Source organism: Notamacropus eugenii, chromosome 1 (genome assembly GCF_028372415.1).
Source record: "Notamacropus eugenii isolate mMacEug1 chromosome 1, mMacEug1.pri_v2, whole genome shotgun sequence".
In the NCBI taxonomy this organism is placed as follows: domain Eukaryota; kingdom Metazoa; phylum Chordata; class Mammalia; order Diprotodontia; family Macropodidae; genus Notamacropus; species Notamacropus eugenii.
Window position 1 is genome coordinate 146,362,033 of NC_092872.1, and position 15,236 is coordinate 146,377,268.

Sequence of the window (15,236 nt, forward strand, 5' to 3'; positions counted from 1 at the left end):
CAGCCAGTGACAACATGACATTTTTACCCATCCGCTTTACCATCACGAACTTACGCTACATGGAAGGCATGGATGACCATAGCTCTGGCATTTTCAATAACATCCAGAGAATGCTTCGTCGCGTGGTGAGATTTCACAGGCCTTGTCCAGACCCATTCCTGCATAGCAAGCTTCTCCACCGTGGGGGCTGAAAATCTGGTTATTCATTCCCCTTCTTATTTCCTTCACAGTTCAAACCCTTGTTCGGGGAAAGCAGCATTGCTTCCTCCTATGATGGATGCCAAGTGGTGGCCCTGAGGTGAGACCTGAGAAGAAGTTGTCAGGCCCACACATCATCTCCCATGATGCCCCCAGTTTCATGGCTAACGTGCAGGGTGGGTGGACAACAGAAGCACTGTCTCCATGGACGGTCCATTTCCTCCTTTTTCAAATCTGAGCAGGATTTCCTACCCATTCTCTTCCTTCCAGAGTCCTTAGGAAAGTGATTCCCCTTGTGTGTCGTGATTGGGAATAAATGCTGGCTTGTGGAAATACATTTCTCAAGTGGGAGTTGTGTGGCTGCACAGGCAAACTCCCCACACAAGGAATGGGCATGTTTCCACCATCAAGGATTCCGTATCAGCCTTTGTGATGGCAGGAAATCTCAGCTGAACTGTCCCCACTGTCTCCTAGAAGTAATTTTCTCAGCATCGAAACTCAGGAACCTCAGCATTTGTTTCCTTCCACAGATCTCTCAAGGGTGGCTCAAAAACTGGAGTGGAAGTTGTGTGCAACTTTCGAGGGGGGCCGACCAATCCCTCCTTAGACAAATACAAGGCATATTGGGAGCTGAGCAAACAGACTGAGGGTATCAGCAGACTGGGCCCCTACATTGTGGAAAAGGAAAGTTTCTACCTTGATGGTGAGATTCCTCACTGGCACAACCATTGATCTCTTTCCCTCCAGCATAAGCTTTGTAATGAGACCATAGTCCCAACATTCCTATCTTTTCCCTTGATTCCCCACTTAGATTCAGGCCATCTCTCCCACCCCAGCCCCACCCCAGCAGCTCATGTTCTCACTCTTCCCTTGTTCATCCACTTGCACTCAATCAGCCGTACCCATGTCTATTTCCTGGTTACCTTAAGCCATTCTTTCTCTTTGTCTGACTTTTTTCATTTGCTGCCCACTCTTGAACTCTGCTTTTGATCCTGTTATATGTAATGTTTTTAGCCATCAATCGTGTAGAATCGTAGATGGCAGAAAATAGACAAAGGACAGACAAGTAGAAGTGTTGGGTGGTCAATAATAGAAGGCAGAAAATAAACTCCACAAAAATTAGAAAGGTGCATCACATCTAAGAACCTGACATTTAACCAACGTAAGGCCAAAATATGGATGCAGAGTTACCCAGTAATCTGGCTGACCAGAGGGTGATGGGGACATGACCAGAAAGGATTCATGTTGCGAAGACACCAATTAGATTTCATGAAGGTAAATCTAGAGACTGTAAAGAGGAAGATGCTAGTTCCCTTATCATCTGGCCTTATCAGCCCTTGATGATAGTAATCTGTTGTGATCTGAGGATCCAGCCTTCAGAAAGAACATATATAGACAGAAAATGGCCATGATGGGAAATTGAAATGATGTGATAAGAAGATTGCTTCAAGGAACTTGAGGTATTTAGTCAGATGAAAGAGGTATAAAGATTGTCTTCAAACATTCCAGTACCTCTCATGGGGCATATTATATAAGATGCTTCTACTTGGCCTCAGCAGAATGTTAAGGAAGGCGTGAAAATTCCTGCGTCAAAATACTCATGTGAGTATTGATACTCACATGAAAGCAAATTGTTCTCATTGATTAATGCAGTGGACACCCATTCACAGAAGGTTTCCATGCTTAGGCTAAATCACATTTTGCTGGGAGTGGAACGGAATGAGTACATCTACAGGAAGCTTGGACCACAAGGAATGAAAAAGCTTTTGAAGTGGTACCTTTTGTCTATAAGCGTTCTTCCATGCTCTTAGAGATGAATGGGTTAGACAGTAGGGGGCTTGAATTCCTACCGAGTTTCTGCAAGCCAGGAAAAGGCAAAAATGAAAGGGATCAGGGCTCTTGGATCCATCTAAATCTCAGAAGATTGAAGGGTCCTTCTTACTTCTATCCTCATGTAAGAACTTCATGGAACAGATTACGGAAGGGCCCTGAGGAATTGCACTCTCCTCCCTTAAGGATATAACAGGAGAACTCAGACTCTGCCGTTCACGTCATGGCTAAGGTTCAGGGTGCACAAACAGGAAAGGCCATTCCCCATATCCAGCGTCCATGTCCTCCATTTACAAATCTGAAGATGTTTTCATTCCCAGTCTCTTTATTCGTGTCCTCAGGAATGCCATTCCTCTTCTCTTTCATGATTTGGCACAAATGAAATGTTGACAGCTCTTGCTCTCATCTTTGGGTCTCTCCCATTTCCTCTTCCTTCGTTTCTGATCTTCCCTTCATTATATCTTATTTTGCTTTACAGGTTGTAATGAACACCATCCCTTACAGCTCTTCACCAGTAAGTGTCTTGATATCCAAATCAACTTGCAGTCTTCTGTTCCTTCCACTGAAGTTAACTCTGTAGGCTTTACCAAGAAATTCTCCACACCATAGTAAATTTCCCAGCAATAGAAATCATTGTGAACACTCAAGATGTTAAGAATGCATTAGAAGAGGGTTAGATGGTCTCTGAGGGCTTTCCCTGAAGAAAATGTCCCAGGTTGTATAGAAATGGGCTCTCCATCCTTCTGGACCTTTGTGATCCAGAGACACTCTTTCATTTTCTGGGATTCTAGGTCTCTCTCTGAGGTTGCATGGTGATACCTTAGCAAGGCATGCGCATGGAATGGTCAGGGGAATTAGCAGGGTAAATCAACTCTTTCAGAGAGATTTTCTGAGGGAAAGTCATGATGGTGTCCATTGTACCACTGAATACCTCTTTTTCTTGGAGTGTCATCAGCAGGACCCATTAGACATGTCCTTATAAAAGGCTCCTCCTGTGTGGCCCCAGGCAGCTAAGTCAACCTGAAGTGCCTGTCCAGATTCACTCATTTATTGATACTTTCTTCATTCCTTCATTTTTCAAACACTTATTATGTATCCCCTACATGTGCAACTCTGAGTTAATAACCATATACCAATTGGAATGATCACAAAGAGTTATAGGACACAGTGGTGTTGGGCAGTATGCAATGTCAGTACTACTTCTTCATTTTTACAGCAGTTCCTGATCCCAATGCATCATCAGTCCCAACTTTCAAGGAACCCTCAGGTCCTCCATCCTCCAGAGGTAGAAAATCAGCAACATTAGGCGACTATCCATTAGATCCCACATGGAAGCTATGTAGAGAATATGATTGTGATAAGAAAGTTAAGAACCTTGCGTTAAATATGAAGAATCACCTCATTCTAAGAAAACCCTTCCAAACAAAGATAAAGCAGTACCTGAAACACAGGGTATAACATCTTGTGTGAGGGAGGGTGACCCTCAAAGACCTCCTCCCAAACACATGTGCACATATACCCACACAGAAGACAGGACATAAATTTCCTGCTGTGGAGTGAATGACTAAGTACATATACATATATATACATATATATACATATATATATACACACACACACATGTGTATATCATATACATCTTTATATATATAACATACATATATATTTATAGATAAAGATAGATATATTTATATATATTTATATCTATATCTATGTATATATCTATATATATGTATATATACATGTGATTTTTTTCCACATGGGCATCCATGTATCTAAGCAATTAGCTACCATTCATGAATCAGTCAATATGTCACTCTGTCCTCCTTGGAATGTTTTGACAGCTTGATGCACTGCCACAAATTCAGCATATTGACCCCTTCCACCTGTGCAAGGACTTTCCAATATCCACCTAGTACTTGGCTTAGAGGCTACCGCTTTCCAGTGTATTCTGAGGCCCTAATATTCTGCTGCACCATCAGTAAACTATTCTTTTCCCTTTTCTTCAGTTAATCCTTCTAATCCCTCATTCCATTTTGCCAAGGCTTATACCAACTTTTGCTATGGTTTGGAGGGTATATCCTTTCCCTTAGTGGGTATGTTTGCTATTCATTCATAGAGGGTTGATTTAAATGTGTTTTGAACATAGCATTTCCAATGACTTGTCCAATTCTTTGAGAAGCTGGTGTAATCATTACCCAGGTCTTGAATCCATTTGCCAGCATTAATGTTACCCCATGAGTCAAAGTCAGTTGTCCAGTCTCTACCAAAGCCCAACAGGCAGCTAACCACTGCTTTTCAAAAGGGGTGTATTGAATGCCAGAAGAAAGGAGTTTCCTAGACAAAAATCCAAAGGGCACATTTCAGACAGGTTGAATATGCCATAAATCAAGGCTCAATTGGATCGTGGTCTATGCTTCCACAAAAGCTTTACTTTGTTCAAGTGACCAAGCGCCAATTCAGTGTTTTTTATTGTAATCTTCTATAAGGGTTCAAATTTTGTTCTTGATGTGGTACATGATGTCCCCAATATCCAAATAATCCTTGAAACTTTTGGGCCTCTATCTTATTGGTGCAGATGGAAAAATTCTGAATCACTTGTCAAGTTTGTGGGAGGTGTCAACCCCCTTTTCCTTTATGTACCCCTCAAATTTTCCAAGTTCAGTTAGCTCTTGAAACTTTGCACGGTTAATTTCCAAATTTTATCCCCTGGAATCCTGTCCATGGTGCCAAATGAATCGCTAAGGCAGTGTTTACGGTACTGGGGGTAACTGTGAATATACTGGCATAGTTGTCAATTGCAAAGTGTAACAGATGCTCCATAGAGAAGCTAGAAAAAAAACATTGATTGGGACCTCAGAAAGCCATGTTCCCAAAGCACCAAGCAACACCATGTATAGTAACCAAGAAGTCAATACACATGATGGCAAAGAATTTTTCGTTTAAATTACGATTATTCAGGTACAGAGGGCAAGCTTAGTATGCATTTCCTCAGGAGTGTCTTACTGTATTTTCCTAGCAGATGAGAGGCATAGGCAAGGGAGGTTGAGGAAATGGTAGGGGTACCTTGAAATGGATGTTATTGAGGCCAGGGATTACCAGTTTTCCTTCCATGACAAGATAAGAATAGATTTGTCAGTACATCTATTTGTTCGATGTGCCCAGAGTTCAGACATGGATATTTTTTCCTCTTCTACAATAGCTGGTGTAAACAGCCTGCAGCCTTTACCATTCAACTTCATCAGGACCAGCTTGTCCTACCAAGACCACATGGATCACCCTGGTTCTGCCTATTTGTGTTCCATCAAAAGGACCTTGCAGCAGCTGGTGAGATTTCTCAGTCCCTACCCTGACCTTGGGATGCTCTAATGGACAAAAGCATTGGTTCTGGAGAGATAGGACACTGGGTTCAAATACGTTGTCTGGTGCTTCTTGCCTGTGTTACCTTGGGCTAATTATCTAATCTCCCTGAGCCTCAGGTTTCCTCATCTGTGAAATTAGGATAGCAAAGTCAGAATAAACGAATGAATGAATGAGTCTTTCATAATCAAGTGCATACTGTGTGCTGGACAGTTTGCTAAGTACTGGGAATACAGATACAAGTGAAGAAGACCATCCAAGCCTTCAAGGAGCTTGAATTCTAAGGGGCCCGGAAGGGGTTGAAGACAGCACATTAAGGCAATGTGGAAAATCAGCAGATTATATATTCCAGATTGCATTGTGTCACAGTGTTTGAGAAATGTCCTAAGGCTCTGGTTCCGGGGATGATAAGGTGAAAGCTTATATTTCGGTGGCGATGATTGTGTTGGGGAGAGAGGTATGATAGAACGAGTCAGGAGCAGAGTGTAAGCAGTTTAGTATGTAGGCAAGTCAGAAGACAGCTTCTAAGGTGTTTGGGAGCTCCAGATTTATGATGTCAAGCCCCCTCCTCCTCCTCAATAGTCTACTCCATTCTTTGGGCGTCATCTTTACAAAGCCCATTTGTTCACTCACATTTTCCTTTCCTTGCAGCTGAATCCCTTCTCCTCGGGAAGCACACTAACTTCACTGAGGTGAGACCTGGGAAGCTAAGACTTGGAGGTCTAGGTTTCTGTCCTGGGGCTACACTCACATAAGTAGGGCTCACGGTAGACAATATACATATAAAGTCTCCACAAAGTGACCTTTTCCTGCATTTCCCCATTCCTCAGTTGTTTCATGCCTCTCTGTCTTGGCCATGGAGTGTCAGGAATGGAGATCTTTGTGTCTTCCACAGTGCTTTCTCCAGAACAGTTGTAGGTTTTTAGGTCCTCTCGGGGGCACTATCAACTATTATCCTGACGTCTCTGACGTCCCAGTTTCACTGCCCCAATACACAAGTCTCTGTCACCGCAGTCAGCACCAGTCTTAGGAGATTGTATCAAAATTTCCTTTCCTAGACCAATGACGTGTAGATCCATGACTAGAGTGGCTGTTGTATGCCACTGCTGGCAAGATCCTACCACACCCTTTCTGATCAGAGAGAAGTTTTCCTGCGAACTGAACTACCAGACCTATGGCACCACCAGGCTGGGCGTGTATATTCTGAAGAATGACATCCTCTACCTAAATGGTGAGCTACCTAACTGAAGCAAGGTTTCGCACCCATGCCTTTTTTCTTTGTTCTAATCCCAACATTACCTCTTTTCTCATTTTCATTATGCTTTGGCCCCTCAGGCAGCCCAAACTTTCTTCTCATTCATCCCTTGTCGATACAATTGCACCAAAGTCATGTTACACATACCTAGTTCCCCAGAGAGTGGGTTCTGGCTTTTCTTCTTTTCAGTCAGTTTCAGTCACCAATCTCTGAGGAAGTAGCTGTTTGGTTCTACAGATTTCTAAACAACTTCAAGGAAGCCATACATAAAAGGAAGCAAATGTATAGATGACACAGAGTTGTTTGGTAGGTAGCTACCATACGGCAAAGAATCAGGATCTAGTAAGGACTCAACTCACTCGACAAACAGGCTGTTACATTTAACAAAATAAATTGAGTGAAGACGAATATAAGATTTTGGAATTAGGTTTCTTTCAATCAATGGATTGAGTTCAGAATGGAGGAGACATGGCTAGACAGCATTTTGTGGGGGTTCTCACATACTTCAAACTCCATAATGAAGGACAAGTACAATGACAATGGCACAAGTTAGTTGAAAAGTATCGTGCATATATTTACAGAGACTATTTTCACATGCAGAGCTTTAGAAGTGTTAGTCCTACCATGCTTTGGATGCATCAGAGTACATCTGAATACCGAGTTTAATCTCTCAGTTACAATTGAGGAGGGTGTTGGGCAGGGAGGGGCTCACTGAGGAACAGGGTGAAAATGGAGTGGACTTCCATTCAGGTCAAACCAATTATCTTTTGGATGGTTGTCTATTGAGTGTCATTCATTTTGCTGAGCTCATAAATTCAAATAGCATTTGAACTTAAGCAGCTTGCATGTATCCAGAAAGAGCAAAACATGAAATATATTTACAGCAAATACACGACCTCTCTTTCTAGTGGGGTACATCAAGAAAACGGTTCGAGGAGACAGGGTTTCAGGTGAACCAGTGAGAGGATGAGGGGTTCCTAGCAGTGGAAGTGAGGATGGACAGCTTTCCAGGGGTGTGTGAGCACTTATGTAAGGCCAGAAGATGGAATGTCAGGTACGGGTAAAATACAACAGCTAGAATGTATAGTGTATGACTGTGAGACATGTAAATGAAATGGATAGAGATCATTGGGCTTTAACTGGATTTGTTGTTGGCTTAAAATATGAAATAGGGACACTTCTATTTTATTCCATGGGTAATCTTAAAGAAGGGAGTCTGCAAATTTTAGACCAGTGAAGGTTCTTAAGGATGTGAGTGGCATGGCCAGACCGGGGCTTTGGGAACTTGAATTTAACAAGTGTGTGGAAGATGGGCTGAAGACGAGAGGGCAGAATCTGAGAGGCCAGTTTGTGGAGGCTATTGTGCTAGGCCATGCCAGCTAGTGGGGATGAGGACTTGAATGAAGGTAGTGTCTGGGTGAGTTAATGTGTGCGGTGCTGTAGAAATAGAATAGATGTTAATTTTGGAAACTGGAGGCAAGGGAGCAAGGCTGAGGGTGAGTGTTGTGAACCGGGTCACCATGGTGCCATCAGCAGCAATAGGTAGATGATGCTGAGATGTGGGTTTAGAAAGACATCTGAATCACCCTCTGGACAGGTTGTGTTTAAGATGAGTTTGCAACCTTTGTGTGGAAATGTCCAGTCATCGTGTCCCTCAAGAGAAGAATTAAATCATATAACGCTATGAAAGAGAGAGTCTGGAGGAGAAACGGTGTGATCAGCAGAGTCTGTATCATAGAAATTTCAAAAGGAATAAGGACTGCGTAAAAGTCACTGAATTTAGCGATGAAGAGATGATTGGTCAAACTCAGGGAGTTTCAGTTAAATGGTAGGATCAGAAGGCAGATTGTAAGAGGGTGAGAAGTGAGGAGGAGAGGGAGAAGCAGCTTTTTTCTCGATTGACTGTAAAAGGGAGAAGACATGTAGGAATAGGGGAAGGTGAGGACAGGATCAAGTGAAAGGTATTTTTCTCCCCCTAAGGGTGGAAGACATTTGTAGTAAGCAGAAGAGGAATTGGTTTGTCAAATGTTGCCATGCTAATGTTATGGACAGTATGGACAAATGGTGACTAGATGGCATCACAGCTAAGTAGTTGACAACTGGAAGAATGGCTGGACCCAAAGAATAGTCAGTAATTATTCCTGGAAGGAGGTGTGTAGTGAATTGTCCCAGGGATATTTCTTGGTCTCTGTGCTACCTAGGGAAGGAAAACAGCTAGAGAATAGGTAGAAAACACGTTTACTGATTTTACATCTAACCCCAAGGGTTTGAGATAGAACCAATAGATCTACTGGATGACAGATTTGGAATTCCAAATCTTAGGCTAGAATGGTGGGCTCAGATGTAGTAAGGTGAAATTCAATAGACATAGTACAATTTTGCGTCTGTACTCTCAAAACACTTTTATGAGTCCAAGATGGACAAGCAGAGGCTGGGAATTTCTGAACAAATATTGGGACATTTAATGGACTGAAGCTCAACATGGTTCAACAGTGTGATGTGTTAAATAACAAAGGTTAAGGAAAACCTTAGGGTACATGAAAGAGACAGAGTATTCAAGTGTCTTCAGGGAGTTAAAGGGCTGTCACAGGGAAATGTGCCTGGACTTGTTCTGCTTTGACCCAGAAGGTAGAACGAGCAATACAGTGTCACGTTACAAAGAAGCAAATATCCACTAGAAGTGAAGAAAAATTTCGTATCATGTGGTGGGATGGTCTACTTCAGGAAGGAGAAGGTTTGCCTTCCCTGAGGAATGTCAAATAAATGGTCGATCACCACTTCTTGGGGATGTGGTGGAGGGTATTCCTGGTCAGGTAAGGGTTGGACCAGGCCATGCCTGAGGTGTCGCATTTCTGTTCATCCTTCATCCTGATGTGTTGATTTTCTCCTAGAAGTCAGAAGACTATGGAGTAGAGTCTGGTGACAATCCAAGGCAACCCATGGGAAAGTGTGCTGTTGTCTGTGTCTCTTTAGAGCAGAGGAGAGCAAGTCAAGATCCTTTGTTATGTTTGTCACGGTAGAGAGCTGACAGGTTCCCAGGAGAATTCTCTTGTCCCTTTGTTCAACGATCACATCCTCCACATCTTGTGTGGGGGAGGGTGACCCTCAAAGACCTCCTCCCAAACGCATGTGCACATATACCCACACAGAAGACAGGACATAAATTTCCTGCTGTGGAGTGAATCACTAGGTACATATACATATATATACATATATATACATATATATATACACACACACACACACACATATGTATATCATTTACATCTTTATATATATAACATACATATATATTTATAGATAAAGATAGATATATTTATATATATTTATATCTATATCTATGTATATATCTATATATATGTATATATACATGTGATTTTTTTCCACATGGGCATCCATGTATCTAAGCAATTAGCTACCATTCATGAATCAGTCAATATGTCACTCTGTCCTCCTTGGAATGTTTTGACAGCTTGATGCACTGCCACAAATTCAGCATATTGACCCCTTCCACCTGTGCAAGGACTTTCCAATATCCACCTAGTACTTGGCTTAGAGGCTACCGCTTTCCAGTGTATTCTGAGGCCCTAATATTCTGCTGCACCATCAGTAAACAATTCCTTTCCCTTTTCTTCAGTTAATCCTTCTAATCCCTCATTCCATTTTGCCAAGGCTTATACCAACTTTTGCTATGGTTCGGAGGGTATATCCTTTCCCTTAGTGGGTATGTTTGCTATTCATTCATAGAGGGTTGATTTAAATGTGTTTTGAACATAGCATTTCCAATGACTTGTCCAATTCTTTGAGAAGCTGGTGTAATCATTACCCAGGTCTTGAATCCATTTGCCAGCATTAATGTTACCCCATGAGTCAAAGTCAGTTGTCCAGTCTCTACCAAAGCCCAACAGGCAGCTAACCACTGCTTTTCAAAAGGGGTGTATTGAATGCCAGAAGAAAGGAGTTTCCTAGACAAAAATCCAAAGGGCACATTTCAGACAGGTTGAATATGCCATAAATCAAGGCTCAATTGGATCGTGGTCTATGCTTCCACAAAAGCTTTACTTTGTTCAAGTGACCAAGCGCCAATTCAGTGTTTTTTATTGTAATCTTCTATAAGGGTTCAAATTTTGTTCTTGATGTGGTACATGATGTCCCCAATATCCAAATAATCCTTGAAACTTTTGGGCCTCTATCTTATTGGTGCAGATGGAAAAATTCTGAATCTCTTGTCAGGTTTGTGGGAGGTGTCAACCCCCTTTTCCTTTATGTACCCCTCAAATGTTCCAAGTTCAGTTAGCTCTTGAAACTTTGCACGGTTAATTTCCAAATTTTATCCCCTGGAATCCTGTCCATGGTGCCAAATGAATCGCTAAGGCAGTGTTTACGGTACTGGGGGTAACTGTGAATATACTGGCATAGTTGTCAATTGCAAAGTGTAACAGATGCTCCATAGAGAAGCTAGAAAAAAAACATTGATTGGGACCTCAGAAAGCCACGTTCCCAAAGCACCAAGCAACACCATGTATAGTAACCAAGAAGTCAATACACATGATGGCAAAGAATTTTTCGTTTAAATTACGATTATTCAGGTACAGAGGGCAAGCTTAGTATGCATTTCCTCAGGAGTGTCTTACTGTATTTTCCTAGCAGATGAGAGGCATAGGCAAGGGAGGTTGAGGAAATGGTAGGGGTACCTTGAAATGGATGTTATTAAGGCCAGGGATTAGGAGTTTTCCTTCCATGACAAGATAAGAATAGATTTGTCAGTACATCTATTTGTTCGATGTGCCCAGAGTTCAGACATGGATATTTTTTCCTCTTCTACAATAGCTGGTGTAAACAGCCTGCAGCCTTTACCATTCAACTTCATCAGGACCAGCTTGTCCTACCAAGACCACATGGATCACCCTGGTTCTGCCTATTTGTGTTCCATCAAAAGGACCTTGCAGCAGCTGGTGAGATTTCTCAGTCCCTACCCTGACCTTGGGATGCTCTAATGGACAAAAGCATTGGTTCTGGAGAGATAGGACACTGGGTTCAAATACGTTGTCTGGTGCTTCTTGCCTGTGTTACCTTGGGCTAATTATCTGATCTCCCTGAGCCTCAGGTTTCCTCATCTGTGAAATTAGGATAGCAAAGTCAGAATAAACGAATGAATGAATGAGTCTTTCATAATCAAGTGCATACTGTGTGCTGGACAGTTTGCTAAGTACTGGGAATACAGATACAAGTGAAGAAGACCATCCAAGCCTTCAAGGAGCTTGAATTCTAAGGGGCCCGGAAGGGGTTGAAGACAGCACATTAAGGCAATGTGGAAAATCAGCAGATTATATATTCCAGATTGCATTGTGTCACAGTGTTTGAGAAATGTCCTAAGGCTCTGGTTCCGGGGATGATAAGGTGAAAGCTTATATTTCGGTGGCGATGATTGTGTTGGGGAGAGAGGTATGATAGAACGAGTCAGGAGCAGAGTGTAAGCAGTTTAGTATGTAGGCAAGTCAGAAGACAGCTTCTAAGGTGTTTGGGAGCTCCAGATTTATGATGTCAAGCCCCCTCCTCCTCCTCAATAGTCTACTCCATTCTTTGGGCGTCATCTTTACAAGGCCCATTTGTTCACTCACATTTTCCTTTCCTTGCAGCTGAATCCCTTCTCCTCGGGAAGCACACTAACTTCACTGAGGTGAGACCTGGGAAGCTAAGACTTGGAGGTCTAGGTTTCTGTCCTGGGGCTACACTCACATAAGTAGGGCTCACGGTAGACAATATACATATAAAGTCTCCACAAAGTGACCTTTTCCTGCATTTCCCCATTCCTCAGTTGTTTCATGCCTCTCTGTCTTGGCCATGGAGTGTCAGGAATGGAGATCTTTGTGTCTTCCACAGTGCTTTCTCCAGAACAGTTGTAGGTTTGTAGGTCCTCTCGGGGGCACTATCAACTATTATCCTGACGTCTCTGACGTCCCAGTTTCACTGCCCCAATACACAAGTCTCTGTCACCGCAGTCAGCACCAGTCTTAGGAGATTGTATCAAAATTTCCTTTCCTAGACCAATGACGTGTAGATCCATGACTAGAGTGGCTGCTGTATGCCACTGCTGGCAAGATCCTACCACACCCTTTCTGATCAGAGAGAAGTTTTCCTGCGAGCTGAACTACCAGACCTATGGCACCACCAGGCTGGGCGTGTATATTCTGAAGAATGACATCCTCTACCTAAATGGTGAGCTACCTAACTGAAGCAAGGTTTCGCACCCATGCCTTTTTTCTTTGTTCTAATCCCAACATTACCTTTTTTCTCATTTTCATTATGCTTTGGCCCCTCAGGCAGCCCAAACTTTCTTCTCATTCATCCCTTGTCCATACAATTGCACCAAAGTCATGTTACACATACCTAGTTCCCCAGAGACTGGGTTCTGGCTTTTCTTCTTTTCAGTCAGTTTCAGTCACCAATCTCTGAGGAAGTAGCTGTTTGGTTCTACAGATTTCTAAACAACTTCAAGGAAGCCATACATAAAAGGAAGCAAATGTATAGATGACACAGAGTTGTTTGGTAGGTAGCTACCATACGGCAAAGAATCAGGATCTAGTAAGGACTCAACTCACTCGACAAACAGGCTGTTACATTTAACAAAATAAATTGAGTGAAGACGAATATAAGATTTTGGAATTAGGTTTCTTTCAATCAATGGATTGAGTTCAGAATGGAGGAGACATGGCTAGACAGCATTTTGTGGGGGTTCTCACATACTTCAAACTCCATAATGAAGGACAAGTACAATGACAATGGCACAAGTTAGTTGAAAAGTATCGTGCATATATTTACAGAGACTATTTTCACATGCAGAGCTTTAGAAGTGTTAGTCCTACCATGCTTTGGATGCATCAGAGTACATCTGAATACCGAGTTTAATCTCTCAGTTACAATTGAGGAGGGTGTTGGGCAGGGAGGGGCTCACTGAGGAACAGGGTGAAAATGGAGTGGACTTCCATTCAGGTCAAACCAATTATCTTTTGGATGGTTGTCTATTGAGTGTCATTCATTTTGCTGAGCTCATAAATTCAAATAGCATTTGAACTTAAGCAGCTTGCATGTATCCAGAAAGAGCAAAACATGAAATATATTTACAGCAAATACACGACCTCTCTTTCTAGTGGGGTACATCAAGAAAACGGTTCGAGGAGACAGGGTTTCAGGTGAACCAGTGAGAGGATGAGGGGTTCCTAGCAGTGGAAGTGAGGATGGACAGCTTTCCAGGGGTGTGTGAGCACTTATGTAAGGCCAGAAGATGGAATGTCAGGTACGGGTAAAATACAACAGCTAGAATGTATAGTGTATGACTGTGAGACATGTAAATGAAATGGATAGAGATCATTGGGCTTTAACTGAATTTGTTGTTGGCTTAAAATATGAAATAGGGACACTTCTATTTTATTCCATGGCTAATCTTAAAGAAGGGAGTCTGCAAATTTTAGACCAGTGAAGGTTCTTAAGGATGTGAGTGGCATGGCCAGACCGGGGCTTTGGGAACTTGAATTTAACAAGTGTGTGGAAGATGGTTGAAGTTTAGAGGGCAGAATCTGAGAGGCCAGTTTGTGGAGGCTATTGTGCTAGGCCATGCCAGCTAGTGGGGATGAGGACTTGAATGAAGGTAGTGTCTGGGTGAGTTAATGTGTGCGGTGCTGTAGAAATAGAATAGATGTTAATTTTGGAAACTGGAGGCAAGGGAGCAAGGCTGAGGGTGAGTGTTGTGAACCGGGTCACCATGGTGCCATCAGCAGCAATAGGTAGATGATGCTGAGATGTGGGTTTAGAAAGACATCTGAATCACCCTCTGGACAGGTTGTGTTTAAGATGAGTTTGCAACCTTTGTGTGGAAATGTCCAGTCATCGTGTCCCTCAAGAGAAGAATTAAATCATATAACGCTATGAAAGAGAGAGTCTGGAGGAGAAACGGTGTGATCAGCAGAGTCTGTATCATAGAAATTTCAAAAGGAATAAGGACTGCATAAAAGTCACTGAATTTAGCGATGAAGAGATGATTGGTCAAACTCAGGGAGTTTCAGTTAAATGGTAGGATCAGAAGGCAGATTGCAAGAGGGTGAGAAGTGAGGAGGAGAGGGAGAAGCAGCTTTTTTCTCGATTGACTGTAAAAGGGAGAAGACATGTAGGAATAGGGGAAGGTGAGGACAGGATCAAGTGAAAGGTATTTTTCTCCCCCTAAGGGTGGAAGACATTTGTAGTAAGCAGAAGAGGAATTGGTTTGTCAAATGTTGCCATGCTAATGTTATGGACAGTATGGACAAATGGTGACTAGATGGCATCACAGCTAAGTAGTTGACAACTGGAAGAATGGCTGGACCCAAAGAATAGTCAGTAATTATTCCTGGAAGGAGGTGTGTAGTGAATTGTCCCAGGGATATTTCTTGGTCTCTGTGCTACCTAGGGAAGGAAAACAGCTAGAGAATAGGTAGAAAACACGTTTACTGATTTTACATCTAACCCCAAGGGTTTGAGATAGAAAGAATGGATATATTGGATGACAGATTTGGAATTCCAAATCATAGGCTAGAATGGTGGGCTCAGATCAGGTAAG

The 15,236-nt window shown here is 42.4% G+C and overlaps 1 protein-coding gene across 12 annotated transcripts in view; it reads left to right on the forward strand.

Annotated features, from left to right (window-relative positions):
• Positions 1-15,236, forward strand: part of LOC140520834 (mucin-16-like) — a 41,693-nt gene that overhangs the window by 15,199 nt on the left and 11,258 nt on the right. For 8 of the 12 annotated variants that reach the window (XM_072635205.1, XM_072635237.1, XM_072635215.1 and 5 more), the window contains 11 exons: positions 4-125; positions 231-298; positions 729-901; positions 2,507-2,542; positions 3,245-3,313; positions 5,231-5,355; positions 6,040-6,080; positions 6,447-6,619; positions 11,474-11,598; positions 12,283-12,323; positions 12,690-12,862. In XM_072635205.1, coding sequence (XP_072491306.1) covers positions 4-125; positions 231-298; positions 729-901; positions 2,507-2,542; positions 3,245-3,313; positions 5,231-5,355; positions 6,040-6,080; positions 6,447-6,619; positions 11,474-11,598; positions 12,283-12,323; positions 12,690-12,862 — 1,146 coding nt within the window. The remainder of the gene's footprint in view (positions 1-3; positions 126-230; positions 299-728; positions 902-2,506; positions 2,543-3,244; positions 3,314-5,230; positions 5,356-6,039; positions 6,081-6,446; positions 6,620-11,473; positions 11,599-12,282; positions 12,324-12,689; positions 12,863-15,236) is intronic. The other 4 variants (XM_072635220.1, XM_072635247.1, XM_072635260.1 and 1 more) reach the window with 4 other exon arrangements.